Source organism: Eptesicus fuscus, chromosome 19 (assembly GCF_027574615.1).
Source record: "Eptesicus fuscus isolate TK198812 chromosome 19, DD_ASM_mEF_20220401, whole genome shotgun sequence".
NCBI lineage: Eukaryota > Metazoa > Chordata > Mammalia > Chiroptera > Vespertilionidae > Eptesicus > Eptesicus fuscus.
The window spans coordinates 13,089,831-13,117,400 of record NC_072491.1 but is presented as its reverse complement, the minus strand read 5'-3'; the positions used below and the strand labels follow the sequence as shown (position 1 = coordinate 13,117,400).

Here is a 27,570-nt window from a genome sequence, read left to right as displayed (position 1 = left end):
GGAGAAGTCGGAGGCTGAGCAGGGTGGAAGGAGGGCTGGAAGCGGGCGAGGACCCGTGCTCCTCGGCTCGCCCTCTAGCGCGGGGAGCGGCGGTTGCGCTGGGCCCCCAGGACTGTGGGCACCAATCAACGGTTGCCATAGCAGCGTTTGACGTCATCGTGCGTGTGGTGCCCCTGCTGCCGGGGCTGGTGATTGGAGGAAACCCCGTGTCTGCGGAGCGGCTGTAGCCTGTGAGCAGCGAGATCTAGGGACAGAGTCTCAGCCTCGCCGCGCTGCCGCCCAGAGACTGCTGAGTCCCCGTCCGTCCGCCCGCCCGCCGCCACCCACTCCGGCCACAGGTAAGGGACCGGCCGCCGTGCCCTCGCCCCACGCCTCGGGCCCCGGACCCTCTGCGGAGAGCGCGGGGACCCGCCCCGCTCCACCATCCCCTCGGCCCCGCTCGCGCGGAGGCAGCGGCGCTGGGCTGAGGCGGAGTCTCCAGGCGGAGACGGGCGGCGGCTTTCCTTCCGCTGGACTCGGGCGGGCGGCGAGCGGCTGCCTCGGGCTACTCGCTTCCGGATCGGCGCCTCGGCCCCGATCGGCGCCCGTTCCTGGGTCCCTTCCGGGGGGGGTGGGAAAGGCGCCTACACGCGAGGTCCCCGGGGACCTGCCCGGCCGCTGCTCCCGGGGTGGCGGAGGCACCCCCAGCCGCGATCCGTTCCCCCCGCCGCCCCGGGCCTCCGGAGTCCCTTCCCCCTCGCGCCCGCTCCCCCTTCCGCCGGGAGGCGCAGCGTGTTGCAGTGGCGCAGGTGAGGCCGCCCCCTCCCCGGCCTCCCGCCCTTGCCCCCCGCCCGCCCCTCGGCGCAGTCTCTGCGCCCCGCGCTGCGGCGGCGGCGGCGGCACCCCGCCCTCCCCCACCCGGGCGGCGGCTGGGCCGGGCCTGGGGACCGGGTCCCGAGCTGAGGCCGCCCGGGGGCGCCCGCCAGGTAGACGAGGTGAGGCCGCGCGTCGAGCGGGGGTGAGCGGGCCCCGGCTGGGGCTCGCCTGACACCTAGAGCCGAATTTCCTGGGTTCCGAGGGGGGGGGGGGCCCTCGAATATTCCGGGGTGGGGGATGGGACTGGCCCTTTCTTCTGGCGGATGGGGGCTCGGAGGCCAGGTAGGGGGGGGAGGATGGGCAGGACGGCGGGCGGCCCTCCTCGCTCGCCTACCGGGCCTCGGGCGGGCTGGCGCTGGAGGGTCCCCTGCTCTGCGGGGCGGGGAAGCCGGAGCGTAACAGCCGGCGGTGGCCGGGCCGCCTGGGTGTGGCTCCTGCCCCCTCCCCCACCGGCCGCAGCTGTCGGGCCCCACCGACCGGAGGGAGCCCCGCGGTGTCGGGTGGCGCAGGGGACGCCGGTGGGAGAGTGGGGTGTGTCCGGGGCCGGCGGGCCGCGGTCCTGCCGCTGCGGGCGGCGTCGGCCTGGTGGCCTCTGCCCCCGGGGTGGGCGGCGGCTCCCCGGTACCCGGGCGAGGGCGAGGGCGAGGGCGCCGCCCCTCCCTCCTGCTCCGGCGGGGGAAATTAACACTCGGCAGTAGGTTGGGCTCCTTGACACAGATCCGCCATGACAAAGGGAGAGTCGGGGACTTGTGCGGAGGCACCAGCTTGGGCGGAGCCACGGAGGGGGAGGTTGCAGAGAGCGCGGACCCCGCGGGTTTGCGCGGTGAGGCCACGGTCCGCCGGTTTTCCGTTCACCCCACTGGACGTTTTGCGTCGGTTAAGGGTTAAATGGGTGCGGCGAGGCGCCGGAGCACTAGTGATTCTGGGAGGAGCCCGGCCCACTTCCCCTTGTACCGAGCGGCTGGGGAGAGAAACCTCTAGGCGGGTTTTAGGTCATCCTTCGCTAGAAGCAGCATTCGTCTGAGAGCGTTTTTGAGTTCCTAGGGGGGGGAAATTCGTGATTTCGAGAAACGTGGGTGGGGGTGAAGGGGTTATGCGATCACCAGTTTTAAATAGTTTTCAAATTGAACCTCTATACCTTGCATCCAAGCTGATTACTTGTATGAATACTGGGGACCTGTTCCCTATTTTACTTAATTTTTAAGTATTGTAGGATTTTCCTGGGAAGATAAAAATACGGTATTGGGGAATCAGTTCCCATAGTGAGTGACAGTGGCTTTTAATAATTGTACTTCGGACCGTACAATTTTATCTAAAATCATTTCTTCTGTGGGATCACTATGTTTTAGTATCTTTTTGTGTTTTGGCACTTTTCAAAAGGACTTCTTTAAGGAAAAGTGTAACGAGTGTAAATTGAAAAGGCTAGGGAGCTTTAAAATGAGAAAGAATTAGATGGGAAGTCATGGTAAGGGCAGCTTAAGTGATAATTAATTTTGACTACTAGAAACAGAATGAAGTAATTCTATATTTAAACTGGAACAATGACATCAGAAGCCCTGGTCACCCTGGAAGCACTTAATATGTAAATTTTAGTGTTCACAGTAAGAGTGGAAGTTTGAGGACTCGTGGGTATATATTTTTTTAAGCATATATGCATATAACAAGGTACAGCTAAATGAGACTTTAGGATCAGTTATTGATTGTTTTGTATTTAAAATATACTAAAACAAGCAACTTGGTCATTTCTTCCAGAAAATGGTCATTCTGAGATTAGCTATTCTGAGGTAGGAGTAATACCAACTAAAATTTAAACTTAAAACCTCCTGAAAAGAAATTACTATTATGAAAGTAAAAAGACATGAATTACACATTAAACTGATAAGTAGGAGAAATGTATTGTTCTTCATAGGCAGTGTTTTCACTAAAGAAAAGCTGCTTAATTTTTGATTACTTTAGTGATATTGGAGACTGGAGTTGAAATTTTGGCCAAGATAAGGGTTGGTTTTTAAGGTGGCCTCTGTGCTTTGATCTTACGTGAAATTAGGATCTTCTGAACAAAAATACGGTAATTTTAATTTTGCTGAACTGATGTTAATGGCTTTAAATTTCCCTTTGTGTGCCATTTTTTATTTTTCTATTTTGATCAGTATGTGTGGTGTGGGTGTCTGCATTAAATTCCTCCAGTGAAGAATCTTCCACAGGCAATTAATCTTCCATAGTCAGTTAAATTTGAGGTGTTAAGTACAGATTATTTTTTAAAACAAAAGGTATAATTTTGATGGAAAAAAACATCTAAATGCTTCTCTCTCTTTTTTTTTTTTCTTTCTGCAGAACATCCAGTCATGGATAAAAATGAGCTGGTGCAGAAGGCCAAACTGGCCGAGCAGGCTGAGCGATATGATGACATGGCAGCCTGCATGAAGTCTGTAACTGAGCAAGGAGCTGAATTATCCAATGAGGAGAGGAATCTTCTCTCAGTTGCTTATAAAAATGTTGTAGGAGCCCGTAGGTCATCTTGGAGGGTCGTCTCAAGTATTGAGCAAAAGACAGAAGGTGCTGAGAAAAAACAGCAGATGGCTCGAGAATACAGAGAAAAAATTGAGACCGAGCTAAGAGATATCTGCAATGATGTACTGGTGAGAATCAAACATTCACTCTAGCCTCACTGTACTATAGGGTTCCTATCGATTATGACACTGTTAATTTTTTTCTTTTAAAAATGGAGTGTTCTAAATTTGAAGTCTTCTGAGTGTCACACTAAAAGATGTTAAAACAAGTGTAGTTAAGTTTGCATAAAATAAATGCAATAATTTCAGTCCCTCCAGAGAGACTATAAAATAGACTGTGGTAGTGTTTTTTTCACTAATTGAAAAGTTGACTAGTATTACCATTTCAGTTATGGTTGGAATATTTGTAGTATTTCTAGAGCTAATTTTAAAAAATGTACATGTGGACATAATAGCTTTACATATCTTGGTGTTTGTTTAATTCTCACCAGAGGATATTTTTTTTTATTAGAGAGAGAGAGGGGGGAACATATATGTGATAGAGAAACATGGATTGGTTGCCTCCTGTACATGCCCCCACTGGGGATTGAACTCCAAACCTAGGTATGTGCTCTGACCAGAAATTGAACCCACAACCTTTGGCTCTATGGGACGATGCTCTAACCAACTGAGCCACTTGGCCAGGGCTACATATCTTGTTTTTATATAAAAGATATGTAATAGTAGACTCAATGTAGACATATTACCTACCCTTCCCTGGGTTGGCCACCATAATGTTAATATGAGTCAGCCATGCAGAAAACACTAGCTTCAGTTGGTTTTGCCTCTTGCTGAATTTGTGTTGGAATTCAACTTTGAATTCCAAACCACAATAAAAGGTTAAAGTGGTTTTACTAAATGATTACCCTTATATAGCAGGACTTTAGGTTACACATTGGCTCTCAGTATGGTAGGGCTCTGGTATATAGAGAGATGTCGGATCTCAATTTCTCGGGACAGGTTACTGAATCTGGGACTCAGTATGGAAATCCAGATGCAGTACTTACTATTTGTATCTTATTCATGGAAGAACTACTATAATGAACACTAGGCTTTTGTTAAAGTTGTGATGGTATTATGATTTTATACTAGTCTTTAGTTGCTAATGGAATAGCTTCACTTCCTAAATTATGAGTACTTTTCTCAAATGGTCTTTTTAAAGAACAATATTTTTTATCTTAATTAACATGGGCTCATATGGTATCTGCCTTGGGTGCATTTTTTATTGCTTTTATTTGAAATCTTTACATTGATAGCTGTCATTTCTGAGATGAGAAAATTCCATGATTTATCAAGGCTAAATGACAATGCTTTTCTTATGATTGATTTATCTTATTGCAAAGGTAATAATATTTAAAATTTAATAATAATCATGGTTTTCTATAATAAAAAATGTGTTGGGCATTCTCTCCCTTGCTCTCTTTACTACTAACTAGTTAGTACCTGTGTACATGTTACTGAATTTTGTTCATTCTGGTGGTTTTCCTCCGATTATTACATCTGCTAGATTAAGTCATTTTTATTTTGGTTTCAAAGGGTTTGTTACAAGTTATAATTTCCCTTAAAACAAGTCAGTTTAGGATTAAAGGGGGATGTGGTAACATTTACCTTCTAACAAGCTTATTTGCTATTCCAGGTACCTAGGTATTTGCATATTTTCCACACTGAAAGTATAAAAAGCTCTTGTCGGTGTGAGGATTTTCCTAGGAAAAGCCTGTAGCAGTTTTAATTATGTTTTCCTTTAGTTTCCTTATCAAGAAAAGTATTGCATAGGATCAGTGGGTGAGAATAAGACAATTTCTAAATAGCTCTTTGTTGGTGAGATTAAGAGGCTTTGGTACTGGTCACTACCCTTATTCTTCAGAATAGCACTGACTTCTCCCCAAGTTTAACTGAAATTTGCGCTTTGAAAGTTTAGATAAAGGAAAGTTTAATTCCTTTACCATACAAAAGGCTCTGAAAATGCTAAACAAGCTTTTGCTTCCAGCCCTGGTCTTTTCATGAGAAAAACTCTTAAGTGATCTTTGTATAGCTCGTGCCTCCTCACCTATAGTAGAGACACTCAAACTTTTAAGTAAATGAGCAAAGGGCTTCTTTTGGAAAAGAGGGTAGTAGAACTAGGTCAGCAGCACTGCTAATTTTTCAACTTAGGAAAATTTGATATTTACAGATAATGTGGGTTTTTACAAGCAGACTTCTTGACAGGTAATGTTGACTCTGGAAACACATAAAATTCTTGCCCCCTTTCTAGTAAAATGGAATAATAAAATATAGCAGAACCGATATTTCTCCCAGAAAAAAAAACATCTTTGAACTGATGAACTTGATGTTTAGTAAAAATGTGCTTTAATTATATACTGCATGCCCCCTTCCTGGGGATTGAACCCAAAACCCCCCGGCATGTGCCCTAACCAGGAATGCAATTGGCAACCTTTTGGTGCACAGAACAATGCTCAACCAACTGAGCCACACGGGCCAGGGCTGCTTTAATTATATTTTAAAATCTTACATATAATCAATTATTGTATTACTCACTTTTTCTGAACTTATTTATTTATATATGAGAAAAATAAGCAGGTAAATCCTCTTTCAGAATTAATGTTATTGGCTGATAGTGTCAGTGATGAACCAGAGTTCATTGTACTGTTGAGCACCTAGCTAAGAAAATATCCTCTTTCTTCCCATAAAAAGGAGCTAATCTCCAGAGTTTTAAGTTTTTCTGAAATGAAGAACTCTTTAGTCCGTTATTAATGGTTACTACCATTCTGTTCATGTGCATTTGTCAAGTGTTTAATATACTAAGCAGACAAAGTAGGAACTATGTTACTTTGTACAAGAGTTGAAGAACATTACTGGGAGAAATGGTCACTGGCATATTCTTCCAGCATGGACTTTTCTTCTTGTAAAAGAACTTGGGGTTCTTTTGCATTGTTAATTTGAAATTGCATTATGTGAACTAATGCAATCTGCCTTTCCTGCCAGATCATAGACCGATTGGGGGGAGTCTTGGTAGTAGGGGAGGAACTTAAACTAGTGATCCCTAATAGCTTTTCTGCATAAATCCACACAAAAAAAGCCAAAGTTTGGGTAGTTTTGTCTTGACTGATGAGATGAAAAACAAAATGAGGAAAGACATATTAGGAAACCTGATTCACAAAGAAGAATTTAGTGGTGTAAAAAGAGTTCCATATTTTGAGTCAGACCAATCTTTTACCATGTAATAGCTTCTTGGCCTAAGTAAATCCCTCAGTCCTCTGAGAAAACTGAACTCAATTAAATGCAACTAATATCCACCCCCCCCCCCCCCATAGGATTGTTGTGGAGAATAATAATCAGGTAAAGAAAGCCCTTGACTACCTTCTTGGCCCTGTTTATCTCAGGTTGGGGATTTTGTTTAAAAGCAGTGACAGCAATATGAGCCTGCCTATAATAGTATAGGGGTCTCTTAACTCAAATCCAAGCATGAGATTTAAAAGATCGTAGAAGCCTTAAAAAACTTTCTGGGGCAGAGGGTTCATTACTGGCCAACAAGTTTTCAAAATTTCATTTAAAAATTAAAACCAATATAAGGCAAAGAATGGTTTCCGGAGATCTCCTTTCTAGGAGGTGAAGCAGTAAAATAGTCTGATATTTTAATATTCAGCAACAATAGTTGAGTAATAGTAATGGTGATTCCCATTTTATCATGCTTCTCTGCGTTTTTATTTGCCCAGGCCGTTTTAAGATGTTGCTGGACAATTGTTTTTACCTCCAGCCCACAGAACTACCATTAAGCAGGAACAAGCTAGGGAACCAGGCAGCTTTTAGGACCTTCCTAGTCTGGATATATTAAAATGTATCTTGGACTTTAAAAACTACTGTATGGAGTTGTAAGCCAAAAATCATTAGCTCATTTGTTGGATTAAGGGCTTCTCAAAAGAATGCTGTAGTGTTAGACTTACCTTTGTGACTAAAGCATTTTCACAGTAATTACTAAGTATTCCACTGGTGTGTTTTGTACAGTTGAGAAGTCTGAGGTATAGGAAGTGGAAATGAAAGAAAATAAAGGAATGAGAATGGAAAGGTAGATGTTTGCTATTGGTGGGAAGGGGAAGAAGAACCAACAAGTTGGTTATCCTTTTTTTCAGTGTAACAATTTATAATAATAAAAGCGTAATAACTCCTAATTAGACCAGATGACCTTCTGGCTGCAAGGGAAGCCCGGGTCCCGGGTGTCAGAGGGAAGCTGATGCCAGCAGCCAGGGGAAGGAAGGCCTACTCTTGCACGAATTTCGTGCATCGGGCATCTAGTACTTAACACGTTAAGCACCATGTCAGTCACCGGTGACTGACTGTACTTTCCGTCTGGAAGACAAAACAGGCTGGGCGCTTAATGTGTTAGTGTTCTTCCGACCTGTTCTAGCGAGAGGTGCAGATGACCTGGAAATGCTTGGTGATTATTAGATGGGCTGTGAAGGTAGTTCAAAGTGAACTAGGAGGAAGAGTTTAAGGATTAGAAATTGGAATTAGAGTGAAAAACTTGACTAATGACTCAAGTATATAAAGAACAAGGACATTTTTGAAATAATGATTCAACTTTTAATCTACCCAAAAAAGAGAAAGACATTGTAAGCCCATTTTTAAAGACCTGTTCTTTGAATATGTATAGATATATAGTTTGGAAATAATTTGCTAAGCCACCTCATAAGTATGTCTTTCGTAAAATTTTCTAAAAGGCCATTTGAGTTTGCAGGGTGGAGTGAGAACTTGTATACTTAATAAGTAGTCAGTTCAAAATCCTAGAAATGTGTAGTTTATTCTAATCCTTTAGTTATTTGTCCAACCCAAGTGATTTGTGTGTGATTCTCCTTTTTAAAAATGTATTCTTTGTAAAGCATTCAACTTACAGCATTTAAGTAACAGCATTTAATGTTGTTATAGCCTGTATAATGGCATAGTTTTGGAAACAAATCATCAGACTCTTAAATAAGGATGTTACTGTTAATAGAAGCTGGAGGGGGTTATAGAGAGGAGCTGGGAAATCTATCCTCAAGCACTTAGCCCAAGTAATGGTCATCAGTGTTTACCTAGGAATGAAGAAACTAGTGTAAGCCAGGCTCTCAAATGAAATTTTGTTATTTCAACAAATTAAGTGAAGGTTTTATAAAAGATTTACTGCATTTTGTTGTTACTTGGAATTTGGGTTTTAACCTATGAAAGACTTAGGGTTATTTTTTTTTAACCCATGAATATAATACCGATTTTCAAATCTGGTAAGTGGTCCTAGCACATAAAGTGCCCAGTATAGGAGGTAGTTCTGCGTTTATAATATGGAATTAAATGTTATTGGGGTACTGAGATAAATTTGATCGCATGTTTTTTATTTCAAAATAGGTGTTCTTTAGCACATTTAATATTGAAGTGTGTGTGTGTGTGTGAAGTAAGTTTTTTAAAAGTCAAAATGTGTTTTCTGATCAGTAAGTTAAAAAACTTGTCCATTAAAATTCTAATGTTTTAGAATGTTGTTTTCTGTTCTTTGCTTTGCTTTTCTAGAATTCCTGAGATCCTTGTTGTGGTTTCATATTGGTTCCCATTATGCTGGTTTTACATTGCAAATAAACACTGCTCTTTAGAGGATTTAGAATTGCTGTCAATTTCAGTATGCTGAAAGCCTGGGTTCATCTTCCTTTTGAAAATACCTGTCCTTTCTAACTACCTAATTTTAGCACATTTTCTAGACTTAATTAAAATGACATCTTGGACTCAACTTGGACTTCATTTTCTGATTGCAAGTTATTGCTGTATTGACTAGATCATTGGTTCTCAACTTTTTACATTCATGTTGATAACTCATGTGTATGATAGACTCCCATGGGCAGTACCATGATTATTTGTCATTCCCATTGTAGGGCAATAGTACTTCTACAACCCTTCCTTTCCCACTCAAAAGCATATTGGTAAGAAAGTAATATTGTCAGAATAAATATGATCTAATTTATTGGACAAAAGCTACATTATAAGTCTTTTACTGCTTCTGGTTGCTCATTCACTCAGGCTTGATATGCTCTATGCTGCATACAGCTCTTAATTCTTATCTTTCATTAAATAACTGCTTTCCCATCTGCTCAGTCTTCTCCCAAATTCCCTACAGACAAAGCCTTTGGCTCTAGGTTTGTGTTCTCAATGTCCACACAAGCCATAGCTAATTCCCATCTTTATGGCATGAGGGTTTCTGCTTTATTACTCTTAGAACTTACTTTAATCTTGATGTCTTAAGTTGTTTTCAACTGTAGAGGATGGCTTCATTCTCCTCGAAAACAGGATCATTAACATTTGATATTGAATTTGTAAAGTACACTGAAGGAATAGGATATGCTTAATATTTTTTAGGTAGTACAAATTTGAATTAGGCTTGGGAGGAATAGTGTGTTTAGCCATCATATCTCAATAGTTCCCATTGTACTAGGTACATTTCTGTGTAACGGTCAATTTCCATTTGTTCTTTAGTGAATAATTCCCTGAAATGATGAACAGCTGATACCTTTGTGAAAATTGCTGTACAGTAGCAGTTGTCATTGATTTATTAGATTTGCATTTTCTGTTAAGGTATAATGTGATATAAGTTGTAACATGCTATAAAATAGTCATATCTTGGCAGAGTCGACTAATTCCTTGCTATTGACATTCTTTTGCTATAGTGTGGATTTTGGAGGCAGCAAAGCATGGCTGAGAATAGCTGGTTTATCAGTATGATCCTATATGGCATGGGCAGTGTTTGTTTACATTGGACTAGATTGCTAAAGCTTTCCACATATAAACATTTGTGAGTTTCTTTGACAGAATTTGTTGTGAGCCTTCTTCCCTCCACCCCCAAATAAAAATATACTTACAGTGGTATTAGCATAGGTAGGATGGCAAGGTAGTATAAGTACATTCACTCAGTGTGCTCAATTTTTGATATATTTGAATGCTATTTACCTGAATTATTAATTGACTTGGACATAATTAGAAAAGTTAGAAACATTTTTTAGTGGAGGTTAATTTCCATCTTGCAAACAAGTTTTGGGATCTAGGAGTTTTTTAAATTAGCAATATTACCAAGGAGAACCCAGTGATGAGTTGAATGTTTCTCATCTCAGCGATTACAAATGTTTTCTGAGAAAGACCTATATCTCTTGTTGATCCAAGATTTATGAACTGTCAGCTCAAATTTTTGCCAAAGGTGTAGAAGGGACCTACTTGGACCACATTCATCCCAGGGACACTTGATGAAAATCCTATCCAAAACACATTATTATATTTATTTATTTTTATTATTTTTAAAAAATATGTTTTATTGATTTTTTAGAGAGGAAGGGGGAGAGATGGAAACATCAATGAGAAAGAAACATCATTTGGCAGCCTTTTGCACACCCCCTACTGGGAATCCAGCCTGCATCCTGGGCATGTGCCCTGACTGGGAATCAAACCAGTAAGACCTCTTGGTTCATGGGTCAACACTTAACCACTGAGCACACCAGCTGGGCCAAAACACATTACTTTTTAAAGTTGACAGTTGAGGACAGTATTATATATGAAGGATGTAGTATGCTTAGAACAGGCAAGTTCTCAATTCAGTAAATTATTGAATATTTTACTACCATGTTTGGAAATATAACATCCCAAAGTGATCATGCTTTTTGTTAAGAGTAGTGACTTTTCCTTCCAGTTTCACCTTTGGTGGTTTTCATCTGATTAAAAGGGGATTATCATCAGACTGTTAATTGTGTCACAGGGATACGACTAATTAAAAAAAAACTAGAGTGTGTAGTACTGCTTTAGAGGGTGATAAAACCTACCACAGGCTATGGAGACATTTTGGGTTTGAAATTTTAATTCATTTTGTGACTTTGGACAAGTTATTGCATCTTCCACTTCAAAATGCAAATGGTTTAGGATGTTTTGAGTATTATTGAATTAACACACTCCTGGTGATATTAAGTAGTAAATATATACCTTTCTTTTTATACCTTTGCAATATCACTTCAGTGTAACTTATTTATTAATTTTGATATTTAAGAATTTTAATAAACCGTTTAAATCTGTACTTAATTTTAACATTTATTGATCACCTATTTTATGGGCCCTGTGCTGTAAAAAGTAAATAAAATAAATATTTTTTTAAAAAAAAATCCTTTAAAAACATCTTCACAACCTAGAGAGGAAAATAGGCATGTACACAAATAATATCCTATATAATAAGGAGCTAATATGCTAATTAGACCTGATGGTGGAAAGACCTGCCTGAATGACCAGTGGGCAGGGCCAGTGAGCCTGTGCCACCAGACCAGCCATGGTGGTCCCGGTGCCGCCGCCCCCCCCCGCAGAGGTGGCGGGAGAGGCAGCGGTGCTGGCCCGGCCCGGCCCGGTCCTGGTCCTGGCACCGCGCCTTCCGCAGAGGCAGCCGCAGGGGAGTGGGCCTAAGCCGTAGTCGGATATCCCCCAAGGGCTCCCGGGCTGCCAGAGGGATGTCTGACTTCCAGCTTAGGCCCAATCCCCCCAGGATCGAGCCTAAGCTGGCAGGTAGACATCCCCCAAGGGGTCCAAGACTACAAGAGGGCGCAGGCCAGACTGAGGGGACCCCCCCCCCCCCCCAACCGAGTGCACAAATTTTCATGCACCAGGCCTCTAGTAACAGAATAAGAGGGAAAGTACTACTACATGTTGGTCAAATATGGACGAGCTGCTCTTCAACCTTTTTTTAAAAAACGGCTGATAAAATCTAGTCCCATTAGGGAGTTTATACATAATAGACAATGTGCAAGTTACAAAACTATCAAGAATGATGTTTCTAACAAAAAAAAAAAATGCTAACACCAAGGAGCAAATGAGAATTATAATGAAATTTTAGACTGGCTTTAACAAATTCCTTAAACACCAGGGATAATATATCTTGGCTTTATCATATTTCTTGTTTGATTTTTTAAAAAGTTAAATGATGAAGATCTGCCATCTGTTATTAATGGGAAATGCAGTAGTTAAGTGATTGGTCAGTCTTTTATGATTTCATCTATGAAGTTAAGCAGATGAAGTTAAGCAGCACTGTTTCTTCATATCTATATGATCTTATCACTCAGAGAATAATTAAATACTTTACTTTCTTATGCAAACATTGCACAAGAAGGTGAGTTTGGAGTCAAAATGTCTGCCAATACCCACTAAATTAGTTCTTTACATCACCTGAGTTTCAGCAATTTTGATGGAGCATTTTTCTAATTGGTTGAAAGCGAAGGATGGTTACAGTTGAAGGAAAGGAAGCCATTCTAGCCACAAGGGGGAGTAAGAGACTAATTTCCAAATTGGTGGGCCCCTATTGCAACAAAAATACTAGTTTGCATTTGTTTTAGAATTTTAAGAAATCTAAGAAAGATAAAAGGCCCAGTGGCTTTACAAAATAAAGTGGAAGTTCTGGGAAATTTCTCTTTGTGCACAAGGGAATTGTGCAATAGAATTGGAATTAAATTTCCTATTTAGGATGCTATTAAAAATGCCATCTGTGGGGCAGTTTTTGAGTTTCTTACTTGGATAATAAAATAAGTTGAGGGTTGAACTTTATAGAATCATTGAATTTTAGGTTTGAAAGAGCATCCAGCCTAGCTTTTTCATTTTTATAGGTCAGGAAACTGAAGCTCAGAAATTCAGTGATTTCCATTAGGTCATGCTGTAAGCCTAATAATTTCTGTCCCTATGGTTATAAATTAAAACAAGGTATTTACTCTGCTATGATGTATGGGTTTTAGGAGTGATGGATTAGGGGCTGTCAGAATAACTGGACTTTAATTAAAAGGCATGACACGGTTTTAGACTATATTTTAGGGTTCTTGAATGAAAACAAGATTTACAGTTGAGGCCCCTTGTGTTTCTTGCCAACTTTTAACCACCAGCATTTTTTATGCATGGTTTGTATGAAAGAATATCGGTTTCCTAACTACTTACTCTTCATCTGTTGTGTTCATGGAAGAGGGGCCATGATAGTACAATCTAAAACAGGAATGGGTTATGGAGGCTTTGGTCTTTCCAACTCATATTTGGTGAGGTCAAATTAAAGGAGACTGTTACCTCAGCCATATTTTTAAATTGCAGTCCATAAATGTCTCATTAGTGGTTGATTGCTTTGATATTCCAGGGCTATTAATTAACTATTGCTCATGACATTTTATGTATATTTATCTTTGTGAAAATTAAATTTAATACTACTTTTCATTTTGAAATAATTTAAAAAATTTTAAATGGAGGTTAATGAGTTAATTTATAAAATAAGCTATATAACCTATGGAATTTATTCACAAATTATACCACTTTAATTATGGTTCAGAATTCAATCCAGAATCACACTTTGCATTTCATTGCCCTATCTCCTTGCTCTCTTTTATTCTGGATCAGTTTTTCAGTCTTTGCCATTCACGATTTTGATACTTTTTAAAACGGTACTGGCCAGTTATTTTGTAGAATGTCCCTAAATGTATGGCGATTCTTCATAATTAAATTCAGATGGTACATAGTGGGGAAGAATTCCTGGAAATGATATTGAGCCCTCCTTGGTGCATCATATTAGGAGACACATGATATATTCTTGTTACTTAACCATTTAGATAGTACATTAGGTATCCCAACTCCATAACTTGCAATTTTCTTTGAAATATATTTTTCATTAGTTGGTTTTTATGTATATTCTAATTGGCAAGCCCAAATGACAGCACACAGCCCAGTTATTTGAGTGCACAGTTGCAAGTGACCATTCTTTAAATAAATGTATGGACAGTCCCCAAACTTAACAATGGTTCTAGTTAATGATTTTTTAACTTCATGGTGGTGTAAAAGTGATATGCATTCCGTAGAAACCACACTTCGAATTTTGAATTTTGATCTTTTCCCAGGCTAGTGATGTGCAATACTCTGTAATAATGCTGGGCAGCAGCGAGCCACAGCTCCCAGTCAGGCACAAGGACACGAGAGTGAACAACCAATACTCTACAGGATGTACTATCGCCAACGTTTTTTGGATATTGCGTTCTGATAGGCTAGGCTAAACTGATTTTCGGTAGGTTAAATATATTAAGTGCATTTTGAACTTAACTCTATCTTTCAACTTATATTGGGTTTATTAGGGTGTAACTCCATTGTGTTAGGGAGCATCTGTATGAACACTATAATAAGTATGTAGTTTCTTTGAGTTTAATCTGAGGACCCTTAGTCTATAAATTCTGATTCCTATTAAGAAAGAAAAAGTGACCTTGAATTTTATTTTATTTTTTAATCCTCATCTGGGAATATGTATTTTTATTGATTTTTAGGGAGACACACTCACACATCAGTTGCCTTCCATATGTACCCCGACCTGGATCGAACCCACAACCTTTTGGTGTATGGGATGACGCTCCAGGGTGTGACCTTGAATTTAAAAAAAAAAATCTAAGTGGTGGGGTGGCAAATGTTCAGTGTATTAGAGAAGGTTTCTTGGAATAAAATTGGAATGGGGATTTTGAAATTAATGCTATAGTGAAAAGAAGATTGATGAGGGTGCAGGTTGTGATTTTGCTCCTATCACTCCTCTTGGTAATAGAGTTAGTTCCAAAGTCCAAGGCTCCTGACATGCAAACAAATTTACTGTTTTGCTGCCTCAAACTACCCTCCCACCCTATCTCTAATGGATGTTTTGTCTCCCTTAGCTTCCTTCTCCAGGGTTATTATGTAGAAACCTGGAGCCTTATCCAAGGATTTTGAAAGCCTATTAGCATGTACCTAGCCTGCTCCTTTGGCTGCTGTTTCTGAATATGTGCTTTGAGCAATTTCTTAAGTCTTCTGAGAAGCAGAATATTGAATATTTTTCATTAACATACAGTATCAATTTCAGTATTATGTTTCGTCTTAACTATTTCGAAGTTTGGTAAGATGATGAACGCTTGATAGTCTTGAGCATGCTGACCTAAGATTTTCATCCTCACACTCTTAAGATTATTCTAAGTTTTCTGTTATATTTAAATGAAGCAGTTCAAATTATACATCTATTATAATTCAACCTTGGACTTAATATTTGAATGCCTAATATGTGCAAAATGTGTCTTTAAGGAGCCAGTAAATAGATTAAGAATGCATATGTTGCCGAAACCGGTTTGGCTCAGTGGATAGAGCGTCAGCCTGCAGACTGAAAGGGTCCCAGGTTCGATTCCATTCAAGGGCATGTACCTTGGTTGTGGGCACATCCCCAGTAGGGGGTGTGCAAGAGGCAGCTGATAGATGTTTCTCTCTCATCGATGTTTCTAACTCTCTATCCCTCTCCCTTCCTCTCTGTAAAAAATCAATAAAATATATTTTTTTAAAAAAGAATGCATATGTATGTGAAAAGTTAAAGGTGCAAAATCATTATTTTAAGTTATACTTCATCTGAATAGTAGTAATATAACATAGGATATAAAGTAAAAAATTAAAACTCTCTTGACATTTCACCACCTCAGAGGTAATCTCTCTCAGGCCTTTTTATATCCTGGAAATTTGCATCCTATCTTTGAAGAATGTACATGAGTAGGATCATAGACAGGCTATCCTGTCATGTCACTTTAAGGAAGAGAAATGGTATTTGTGATTAATGATAAGATTTAAGCTTTGAAACAAAAATAAGAATTTTGGAAAACCTTGATCTTGTCAGCTTTCTAAAAAAAATTTATGAGTATAAAGTGATCTTAGGACCAAAAACTTTTAAACCATAAACATGGAGCATTTGTTGTTACTAAGTTTTTTTGCAGGAAAGTAAATAGTTGGTTCAGGAATTTGGTTCAGATTGGACTGTTGATAACACTTCTTTTTCTGTTCTAAATGCTTTCTATATATTAACTCATTTAATCTTCACAATCACTTTGTGTATTATATGTATGACTACTATCTCCCTTTTACAGATGAGAACCCTGGGCCCAGGGAGATTCCATTTCTCCTTAAAATCTGTATAAGGAGTGAAACACACTTTCTGACTGGGTGGCCTATTCCAAGCTTGGACCATTCGTACAATTTTTCGCATATTGAAAAGATATCTTGCCTCTTGCTGAACTTAACTAGTCTTGTCTTCTGGAGCCATTCATATAAATGTAGTCTTTATGATAGTTTCTAGTTTCCTCATTATTCTTGCTTGCTTTCCTTAGGAACTCTCCAGTTTGAAAATGCCTGTCTTGGTACATTATAAAAACAATAACAATATACTCTAGATTAGTTCTCATTAGCCCAGTGTGAAACTTAATCATTTTCCTTAACTTTCTAATTTTATTAATATCTTGGAGTCACATTAGCCTTTTTAGTAGACACATCACCCTATTGAAACAGAAAATGTAACATGGTGCACAGGTCAGATTGCCTAGTTGGAGTTGTATCTTCACAAGTTAGCTGTGGTTTTAAACACATTACATTGTCTTTTATAAGATGGGGATCATTGTAGTTTGTACCTTATAGGTAAAGTTATGGAAGGATCAAATAATCCATATAAAATGCTTAATTGAGGTGTCAAAAATGTCATGTTTATTATTGAAATAATGTTATGATTATTTTCTTCATTTGCTTATTGTATAACAAACCAGTCAAAACTTAGTGACTTAAAACAATGATATGTTCTTGTGATTCTTTGGCTTGCCTAGACTCTTGGCCAGTTCTTCACATTGTATTGGCTGAGGTCACTTATTGCTCTGCATTCAGCTAGGGCGAAATAACTGAGTGGCTTCATTTAACATCTATCCTGACTGGAGCTGACATGGCCTTTCTCTCCAGAAGGGTACTTTTCCATGCTGGCCCAGGGCTCCAAGAGAGCAAAGTGGGGGAAGTTGCCAGTCCTCAAGGGTTAGGCCCGGAACTGGAATAGCAGTCATTTCCACCACATTCTATTGGTCTGAGCAAGTCAACAAAATAAGCCTAGACTCTGGGGAAAGGAAAGAAATGTTACCTCTTGACAGGTGAATGAGTGGCATATGTGAACAGGTTGACGGGAATTGGTGGAGGCCATCTTTGGAGACAGTCAACCACAGTTTTGTTCTTTCGTAACTAGTTTTCTGAACCAATGTGTTAGTCCCTTTAAATTTAATCTTTAGTCCAGTCTTTCTTGCTTTTTATTTTTTAAATCTTAATAGTTCTCTTAGCTTTATGTAATCAGAAGATTTGATAGACAAAAGTATGCCATTTATCCTTGGCTTCTTTTATTTTTTTAACAGCTTTATTGAGATAACAGATATACCAGGGGTCCTCAAACTTTTTAAACAGGGGGCCAGTTCACTGTCCCTCAGATCGTTGGAGGGCCGGACTATAGTTTAAAAAAAAACTATGAACAAATTCCTATGCACACTGCACATATCTTATTTTGAAGTAAAAAAACAAAACGGCAAAATCACCCGCATGTGGCCCGCGGGCCGTAGTTTGAGGATGCCTGAGATATATTAAGAACTGCACATATTTTTTAAGACTTTTTAAAATTGATTTTGAAGTAGAGAGGAAGGGAAAGGGAGAGAGAGAAACAGCGATGTGACAGTGAAACATCAGTTGGCTGCCTCCTGCATGCCCCCCACTGGGGGATCAAGCCTGCAACTCAGGCAGGTGCCTTGATTGGGAATCAAACCCACAACCATTAGGTGCATGGGAAGTTGCCCAACCAGCTGAGCAACACTGGCAGGGACAGAACTGCACATATTTAATGTATGCAATTTGATGTTTGCTTTCTTGATTTTGTTTTTTTAGATTTTTTTTTCAATTACAGTTTATACTCAGTATTATTTTGTATTAGTTTCAGATGTATAGTATAGTGGTTAGACAAAGTGGAGTCCTGTTCTCCCCTGCCCCACACACCCATCCTCTCCCCCCCCCCGTCAATCCCATCAACTTAGTGTAGTCAGCATTTCCACCATTGATACTTGGTCCTTTTGCTCCATCATTAGGCCAATAAGCAGCCTGACTATTGTTATCAAATCTTCCTGTTACTTCTACGTTCCAGTTAATAGTTTAAAGTTATTTTTGTTGTTACTGTTTTCATCAGATGTAATAACTAATTTAGTGTTCACCTTGGGGGGGAGAGGTGCTTACCTACTATTTTTAAAATTCTCTGTATGAGTTTATCTTTGTGTAAAGTAACATTTTTTAGGGATACAGAAGTTACTAAAGAGGTGAATTACTAATTCTCATAACATTTATTGGCAATTTTTCTAAATAACTTATACAAGTTTTCTGATGTTTATGTTAACGTTTTACATCTTAAGTGATTCACCATTATCTAACTGCACGATTGTGGCCTGCATCTGTACATATGTCGAGTTGGTTAGATAAAGTAATTGAAAAGTGAAGGACATGACTAGGCAGTGTTATTCTTAGTTTCAGTTGTCTTTCCTGCTAGACCACTTCTCCACAAACTAGAGACTGCCTTGCTTGCTCACCATTATATTCTCAGTGCCTAGCACAGTGTCATTTAAAATGTATTTGGAGAAGAAGTGAATGTAAAATGTGAAATAGGAATGCCTAGGTAGAGAATTGATTTCAAGGCTGAGCCTAGTTATTACTACTTCCTTTATTTTAAAACAGTCTTAGTATCTTAATACCTTAGATATATGTAAATGAGCCAGAGAGCAGTTCACAATTGAATTGTATATGAAGCCTTCTTTAAGTTTATCTTTTCTCTAATTGTTTAATTTGAGGTTGTTTTTGAATTCTAGTTAATCACATTACACTATTTCTTTAGTTATACTAAATAGTCTAACCTTTAGTTTAGCCAATCAGAAATAGAATTTACCCTTAAACATGTGGAGTTGTCACAGTTTAAAGCTAGAATGACTCCAAAGCCGTATACCATGTCTCATAGTTGAATGAGAAATGCGTTACCTGAAAAGGCCTGGTCATTTGCTTCTTAAGTGAAAAAAAATCCACTCACTATCTTCTGCTGTTTGAGGAACATTTCCAAAGAGCATGTTGTTCAAAGGGCTAAACACTTTTGCAGCTGAGAGATCTTGGAATATGAAGGTCTGGGTGTGGTGTAGTAACAATTTTGCTATTCTAATCAAAGTGCTCTTTGTTTCAGGCCAGTGGTTTTCTTTTTTTATTATAACATACCAAAGGGTATGTTTTCACTGTTTTGAGAGAGAGAGGATGGGGGGAGAGGGAGAGAAAGAGATGAAACATTGATGTGAGAGAAAAACATCAATCGGTTGCCTCCCATAAGCACCCCCCGACCAAGGATCAAACCTGCCACCTTTTGGTGTACAGGACTAAGCTCCAACCAACTAAGCTACACGGGCCAGGGCCAGGCCAGTGGTTTTAAATATTGGTTAATAATCACAGAGGACATTTCAAGTTGACTTAGGTTACCTTCATTCCTGTTTTTATAATACAGTGCAGTTTAGTCCCACTGCCAACTTGGCCATTACCTACTTCATGTATCTTATTAGCTAAAAATCAAAGGTTTACTCTTCAGAACTGTAATTTTCATAATTCTACTCTCTTAATTTAGTTAGGAAAACTAAAACTTTTACTTTGAACATTTTTACCTGTTGTGTGAAGTATTACTTGAGTGTATTCTTGTAAATGAAGTTAATTTTGTTCTGATTCCTCTGTCATGAACTCTGGTAGTTTCTATTACATTATTAGTTTCTGCGTAAGTTATAATTCCTTCAGAGTCCCCAAAAATTCATCTCTTATGTGTTTTTTCCCCATTCTATCATGACTACCTTGAAAATGGAAGTTTTGCCAGCTTGTTTGAAATGTGGACTATCACTAAAACATGCAGTCTATTTTAGCATGTAAATAGCACTATGGGAGAGGGGGAAGGTATTCAAATGTATAAAACTTAAATAATAAACTGTACACTAACTTCAAATTTCAAGAGTTGCTTTCTAAAGCATTCTGCTTTTAAAGCCACAAATTCATGAGCCTACTGCATTCAACAATTGTATTATTGGCGATGACTGTATTAAAGTTTTATAACTTAGGCTATAGTGTGCTCTTAAGAAATGCAGGTTCCTTCAGTTTTGTAAATGTTTTATTCTTATTATGACTTTCTTTTCTTCCCCAAGTCTCTCTTGGAAAAGTTCTTGATCCCCAATGCTTCACAAGCAGAGAGCAAAGTCTTCTATTTGAAAATGAAAGGCGACTACTACCGTTACTTGGCTGAGGTTGCTGCTGGGGATGACAAGAAAGGTATGCTGTATTTTTCAACCTGTATAAAAAAATTGTGGAAGTGGTCTTTTTCTAAAGTGCAAGCAGTTTTTTGTTGTTTTTGTTATTTTGAAATATAGCTTCATTGATTTCAGAGAGGAAGGGAGAGAGAGAGAGATAGAAACATCAATGATGAGAGAGAATCATTGATTGGCTGTCTCCTGCACATCCCCCAATGGGGATCAAGCCCGCAACCCAGGCATGTGCCCTTGACCGGAATCGAACATGGGACCCTTCAGTCCACAGGCTGATGCTCTATCCACTGAGCCAAACCAGCTAGGGCTGTTTTTATTTTTTTAATTGCTTAGAGCAGTGGTCGGCAAACCTCTCGCAAGCCACATGCGGCTCTTTGGCCCCTTGTTCTAATGCCACTTCTTCAAAATAGACTCGCCTAGGCCGAAAACCAACTTCTGCGCATGGGCCACGAAGTTTCAATTGCACTGTACGTGCGCGCCCGCACATGGTATTTTGTGGAAGAGCCACACTCAAGGGGCCAAAGAGCCACATGTGGCTCGTGAGCCACTGTTTGCCGACCACTGGCTTAGAGCATTAAATGAAGGACAGTAATGCACTTTTTTTTTTCTCTCTTTTTTTTTTAGTCCTGAGAATATATACTGCCTAATACTGGTATTCTAAAATTGCAGCTGGCTGAAAAGCCAATTTTGTGCATAGGAGTGTTTCCTCAGTTTTAAGAAATAGTGATCACAGCATAACTGTAGAGCATTGTAAACTAATAAAATATAATACTGAGATGATTAGAGTCGGTTTTGTCTTGACATTGACCAATAGCTAGTGTGGTATCCCAGGAGAAGCTTATTTTTTAAATTAAAGAACCTCATTCAATTAAGGTTGCTACAAGTTGATATTTCATAGGATATTTCGTTGGATATTGAGGGATGAAGATGAAGTACAAGTTTTATCAATATATTTCTGTGTGTTTTATTACCCAGGGATTGTGGACCAGTCACAACAAGCATACCAAGAAGCTTTTGAAATCAGCAAAAAGGAAATGCAGCCAACACATCCTATCAGATTGGGTCTGGCCCTTAACTTCTCTGTGTTCTATTATGAGATTCTGAACTCTCCGGAGAAAGCCTGCTCTCTTGCAAAGACAGTATGTATTTTACCTGTTATGTGGAAATATTGTGATCTTTATTATTTGAGCACTGAAATGTACTTTTTTAAATCATAGGCTTTTGATGAAGCCATTGCTGAACTTGATACATTAAGTGAAGAGTCATACAAAGACAGCACACTAATAATGCAGTTACTGAGAGACAACTTGACAGTAAGTACATAGTTAATAGTTAATGTGGTTGAAGAGATTGTTTTATAGATTACTACAAGGAATATTTCTGTCCTTTTTTTTTAATATTAAGGAAAAGATCCTATCTGCTGTTAAAACTGAAGAAAACCACTGTTAAAACTGAAGAAAAAAACACTGTTAAAACCGAAATATTAAACCAAAGACTTAAAAAAATGTTGTTTCACCCTCACCAGTGTTTCTCAGTGGTTAAAGCATCAGCCTGCAGACCAAAGGGTTGTGGATTCAGTTCCTAGTCTAGGGCATGTACCTGGGTTGCAGGTTCATTCCCTGGCCCAGTCGGGGTGTGTGCAGGGGGCAACCAATCAATGTGTCTCTCACATCGAAGTCTCGCTCCTCCCATCCCCACTTCCACTCTAATAATAATCATCAATGGAAAATGTCATCAGCTTGAGGATTAACAACAACAAAAAGTTGAGTTTCATTAGTTATATATCTATTGTTAAAATAATTTTGTAATCCATGATTTTTGCATTTCAAACAAGTAGGCCATTTTATTTTCCATTCTAACCTGGGTGATGCCTTTTTTTTTTTTTTTTCTTTTCATCTATTTTGCCTAGTCTCTTAGTTTAAAAGGTCATGGTTATCCTTGGAATATGCCAGACACCCCCCCCCCCAAAAAAAAAGCCCACATGCCATTATCACTGAAAAAAATTGACAATAATTTCTTAATTATGTTAAATATCTCAGTAGTGGAGGAGTGTCAAATTCTCATTGTCTCTATTTTTCTTTTAAGTTTTTCTTTTTTTTAAGAATTGGGATCCAAATAAAGTCTACATATTGCGATTTTTTAATATGTCTCTTTGGTCCCATAGGTTTTCCCATTCTCCTTCAGATAAATATTAAATTTGAAGTTAGGTGAAAAATTATCAACTATCTGCTGGTGTGCCAGGTAAAGAGCTAGGGAGGAAGATTATATATAGACTAGTGCTACTAGTTTTTGTTTGCTTTAGGGCCTTTTCTCTTGTGGACTAAATCATTTTATACATTTCATTTCTAGTCCACTGCTAATTTCCTGAACCAGTTCTACATTTTAGTGTTGAATTTCTTCACAGAGAGTTTTTTAAGCAGTCTTGTGTACTTGCTTATTGTTACTAAACACGTAAAATTATTATTTTTTTAAATACATTTTTATTGATTTCAGAGAGGAAAGGAGAGGGAGACAGGGATAGAAACATCAATGATGAGAGAGAATCATTGATCGGCTGCCTCCTGCATGCCCCCAACTGGGGATCCAGCCTGCAACCCAGGCATGTGCCCTTGTCTGGAATTGAACCTGGGACCCTTCAGTACGCAGGCTGACACACTATCCACTGAGCCAAATCAGCCAGGCACTTAACATTATTTTAGAAAGTGTAATTAGGGGGCTACATGCAAACTTGTGAGGTTTTTATTTTAATCAAGAGAATAAGCTGCGGTTTCTTGCAGAATAAATCTTTTTTATATCAAACGAGAAGTTTGTGCACCAGTGGGGTCCCTCGGCCTGGCCTGTGGGATCGGGCCAAAACCAGCTCTCTGACATCCCCCAGGGGTCCTGCATTGTGAGAGGGTGCAGGCCAAGCCAAGGAACCATAGGAGGGTTCCGGGGCATGTCTGTCCTGTCTTGCTCAGTCCCAATCAGCCAGACCCCAGCAGCAAGCTAACCTACCAGTTGGAGCGTCTGGCCCCTGGTGGTCAGTGCACGTCATAGCAAGCGGGTGAGCGGCCTTAGTGTATCATTAGCATACTAGAGGCCTGGTGCACAAAATTCGTGCATGGGGTGTGTGTCCCTCAGCCCAGTCTGCACCCTTTCCAGTCTGGGACCCCTTGAGGGATGTCCCAACTGCCGGGATCAGGCCTAAACGGGCAGTTGGACATCCCTCTCACAATCCAGGACTGCTGGCTCCCAACTGCTTGCCTGCCTGCCTTCCTGATTGCCCCTAACTGCCCTCCCCTGCAGGCCCGGTCCCCCCCAACTGCCCTCCCCTGCAGGCCTGGTCCCTCCCAACTGCTCTCCCCTGCTAGCCTGATCACCCACAACTGCCCTCCCTTGCAGGCCTGGTCCCTCCCAACTGCCCTCCCCTGCTGGCCATCTTGTGGCAGTCATCTTGTGTCCACATGGGGCAGCCATCTTTGACCACATGGGGGCAGCCCTCTTGTGTGTTAGAGTGATGGTCAATTTGCATATTACTCTTTTATTAGATAGGATTACACTTTGATTGGTTGAACGGCCGAACAGGTGAACAGACACTTAGCATATTGGGTTTTTATTATTTAGGATAGGATAAAAGTGGAATTTGCTAGCTAATTTTAATATAATTTTTTATATTTTTTCTGTTTGAAGTGATGAGAACTTGTCATTAGGAAAGGTAGACACTGAGACCTAGTTACTATGTTGTATTGTCATCACTTTTTTTTTTTTTTTTTTTTTAAGAGAGAGGGAGACAGACATCAATTGATTGCCTCTCCCACCACTCCCTGGCCGGGAATTGAACTCAACCTGGATATGTACCCTGACCGAGAATTCAGCCGTCACCCTTTGGTGCATGGAATGCTCCAACCAACTAAGCTGCCCAGCTAGTGTGGCTTAGTGGTTGAGTGTCAACCTATGAACCAGGGTTTGATTTCTGGTTGTGTGCTTGATCCCCAGTTTAGGGCATGCAGGAGGCAGCTGGTCAGTGACTCTTCTAAAATTATAGCATAGTAATAAGACTTTTAAAAAATTACTAATATTTCAAGCACCTGAAATAATTTTTTCATCTGCTGAAAAACTGTAACACTGATGAAAAAATTAATAGAATCCATAATTCTTACCACTATGGGACAATTCAATTTTTTCCTCTTAGAAGATTTGGTTCTGACTATGCTGGTTTGTGTTCAGCTATTTATTTTGAATTAAACAAATTCATAAAGGTATGTTTTTATAAGCTAAAAATACTAGAAAAGCTAAATTTGTATTTTTACTTAGTATCCTGGCTCTTGAATTTCATGGGGTGTGGGATTCTCTTTGGAGTGGGAGTGTAAGTTTTAAAGGGGGAAAGTGCCTTGTGCATAAGCCAAATTAGATTATTCTGATTTAGTTGCACTAAATGTATACATCCATCTACCATTGGAGCTATTCAGGACAATCTAATATTCTGATAATTATTGATACTTAGCATTTCTATGATTTCTTCTACTTTCTCTTTACTTTCTATGAATAACCATGAATTTCTTACATTTGACTTTACTTGAAGACATATCTGTTAATACTTTTTTCAGACTGAAACATGCTAAAAATCTTTCCTTCTTTTACCAGTTGTGGACATCGGATACCCAAGGAGATGAAGCTGAAGCAGGAGAAGGAGGAGAAAATTAACCGGCCTTCAAACTTTTGTCTGCCTCATTCTAAAATTTACACAGTAGACCATTTGTCATCCATGCTGTCCCACAAATAGTTTTTTGTTTACGATTTATGACAGGTTTATGTTACTTCTATTTGAATTTCTATATTTCCCATGTGGTTTTTATGTTTAATATTAGGGGAGTAGAGCCAGTTAACATTTAGGGAGTTACGTTTTCATCTTGAGGTGGCCAATATGGGGATGTGGAATTTTTATACGAGTTATAAATGTTTGGTATAGTACTTTTGGTACATTGTGGCTTCACAGGGCCAGTGTTAAAATTGCTTCCATGTCTAAGCAAAGAAAACTGCCTACATATTGGTTTGTCCTGGTGGGGAATAAAAGGGATAATTGGTTCCAGTCACAGGTGTAGTTGTTGTGGGTACTTTTAAGTTTTGGAGCACTTAGAGTGCTGTGTTAGAAGTGGATATCCCATGGGTAGTCCATGTTGAACCATGTGTGTATCTGTGGAATACTCAGTCTCAGTGCGCACACCTTCGACTACAGCTGCAGAGTGTTCCTTTAGTTGTGACCCAATTAACTCTGGATAAGGGCAGAAACGGTTCACATTCCATTATTTGTAAAGTTACCTGCTGTTTGCTTTCATTATTTTTGCTACACTCATTTTATTTGTATTTAAATGTTTTAGGCAACCTAAGAACAAATGTACAAGTAAAGATGCAGTAAAATGAATTGCTTGGTATCCATTACTTCATGTATATCAAGCATAGCAGTAAAACAAAAAACCCATGTATTTAACTTTTTTTAGGTTTTTTTTTTTTTTTTGCTTTTGTGATTTTTTTTTTTTTTTTTTTTTTTTTGATACTTGCCTAACATGCATGTGCTGTAAAAATAGTTAACAGGGAAATAACTTGAGATGATGGCTAGCTTTGTTTAATGTCTTATGAAATTTTCATGAACAATCTAAGCATAATTGTTAAGAACACGTGTATTAAGTTCATGTAAGTGGAATAAAAGTTTTATGAATGGACTTTTCAACTACTTCTCTACAGCTTTTCATGTAAATTAGTCTTTTGGTTCTGAAATTTCTCTAAAGGAAATTGTACATTTTTGGAAATTTATTCCTTATTCCCTCTTGGCAGCTAATGGGCTTTTACCAAGTTTAAATACAAAGTTTATCATAACAAAATACTACTAACAGAACTACTGTTCCCAACCACGTCCCATACTCCCCATCCTTCCAGCCCCCCAAACTCCCTGAAAAAAAGGTGTTGGGTTTGTTTGTTTGTTTTCAGAGGTGTGGGGATTGATTGGAAAAAATAATATGTTCCATTTAAAATTTTAGTATATGGCATTTTCTAACTTGGAAGCCACAATGTTCTTGGCCCATCATGACATTGGGTAGCATTAACTGTAAGTTTTGTGCTTCCAAATTGCTTTTGTTTGTAAGAATTTCTTGATACTCTTACAACCTGCCTTCACCTTTGATCCTTTATTCTTTCTATTTGTCAGGTGCACACAGGATTATCTTTTTCAGCCTTCTGTCTGTCACCAACCATTATTACTTGGTGGCCATGTACTTGGAAAAAAGGCCGCATGATCTTTCTGGCTCCACTCAATGTCTAAGGATACCCTGCTTCCTTTGCTTGCATCCCATAAACTATTTCCCTCATCCTATTTACTGCAGCAAATGTCTCCTTGTTTTATCTCCCTGTGAAACTCTACCTATCTGGAATGGTCTGTCATTGGCTGCCTTTCAAATCTTTCTTCCTCTCTTTAAATAATGGGGCTAAGTTATACCCAAAGCTCGCCCTACAGACTATTTCCTAAGTACCTTGCAAACACCAAATAAAAATACCATTTTAAAAGAGGTGTATTTTTTCTTTTAGAATGTAAGCTCCTCAAGAGCAGGGACAATGTTTTCTTGTATGTTCTATTGTGCCTAGTACACTGTAAATGCTCAATAAATATTGATGATGGGAGGCAGTGAGTCTTGATGATAAGGGGGAGAAACTGAAATCCCAAATAGTGTTTTGTTGCTTGTTTTATTATGACCTCAGATTAATCGGGAACTATCAGCCCTTTGGACAGTTGGCCCAAATATTACATTCAAATAAAAGTTCAATGGAGCCCTTGGGGTCTTTCCAAGGAAAAAAGATTTAATGAATTTGGAACAACAATGCATTTTCACTCACAGCTCTTTTTTTTTAAATTTCTCCTGACTCTCAGGCCAAGGACATGAAATAATCCATAGCTTAGGAGAATTTAGCTAGACTGAGAAGATGAAGATGTATCTCATTGAAGTATAAGTAAAATCTAAAGCTTGTCACATTTGCCT

General features: G+C 39.5%; 1 protein-coding gene across 4 annotated transcripts; it reads left to right on the top strand.

Moving 5' to 3' along the window:
- On the top strand, window positions 1–27,214 carry YWHAZ (tyrosine 3-monooxygenase/tryptophan 5-monooxygenase activation protein zeta). Of its 4 annotated transcripts, none has more exons than XM_054708216.1 (6): window positions 1–338; window positions 3,187–3,491; window positions 20,444–20,567; window positions 21,536–21,699; window positions 21,778–21,873; window positions 21,965–22,309. In XM_054708216.1, exons 2-6 carry the CDS (start codon window positions 3,198–3,200, stop codon window positions 22,007–22,009), a joined length of 723 nt encoding a protein of 240 aa, XP_054564191.1. In that variant the 5' UTR covers window positions 1–338; window positions 3,187–3,197; the 3' UTR covers window positions 22,010–22,309. The 4 variants fall into 4 exon arrangements, with proteins under 4 accessions (XP_054564191.1, XP_054564192.1, XP_008146721.1 ...); XM_008148499.3 differs by lacking the exon at window positions 21,965–22,309 and adding an exon at window positions 25,187–27,214 and having other exon boundaries at window positions 8–338; XM_054708215.1 differs by lacking the exons at window positions 1–338; window positions 21,965–22,309 and adding exons at window positions 905–974; window positions 25,187–27,214.
- Window positions 27,215–27,570: the final 356 nt, after the last annotated feature.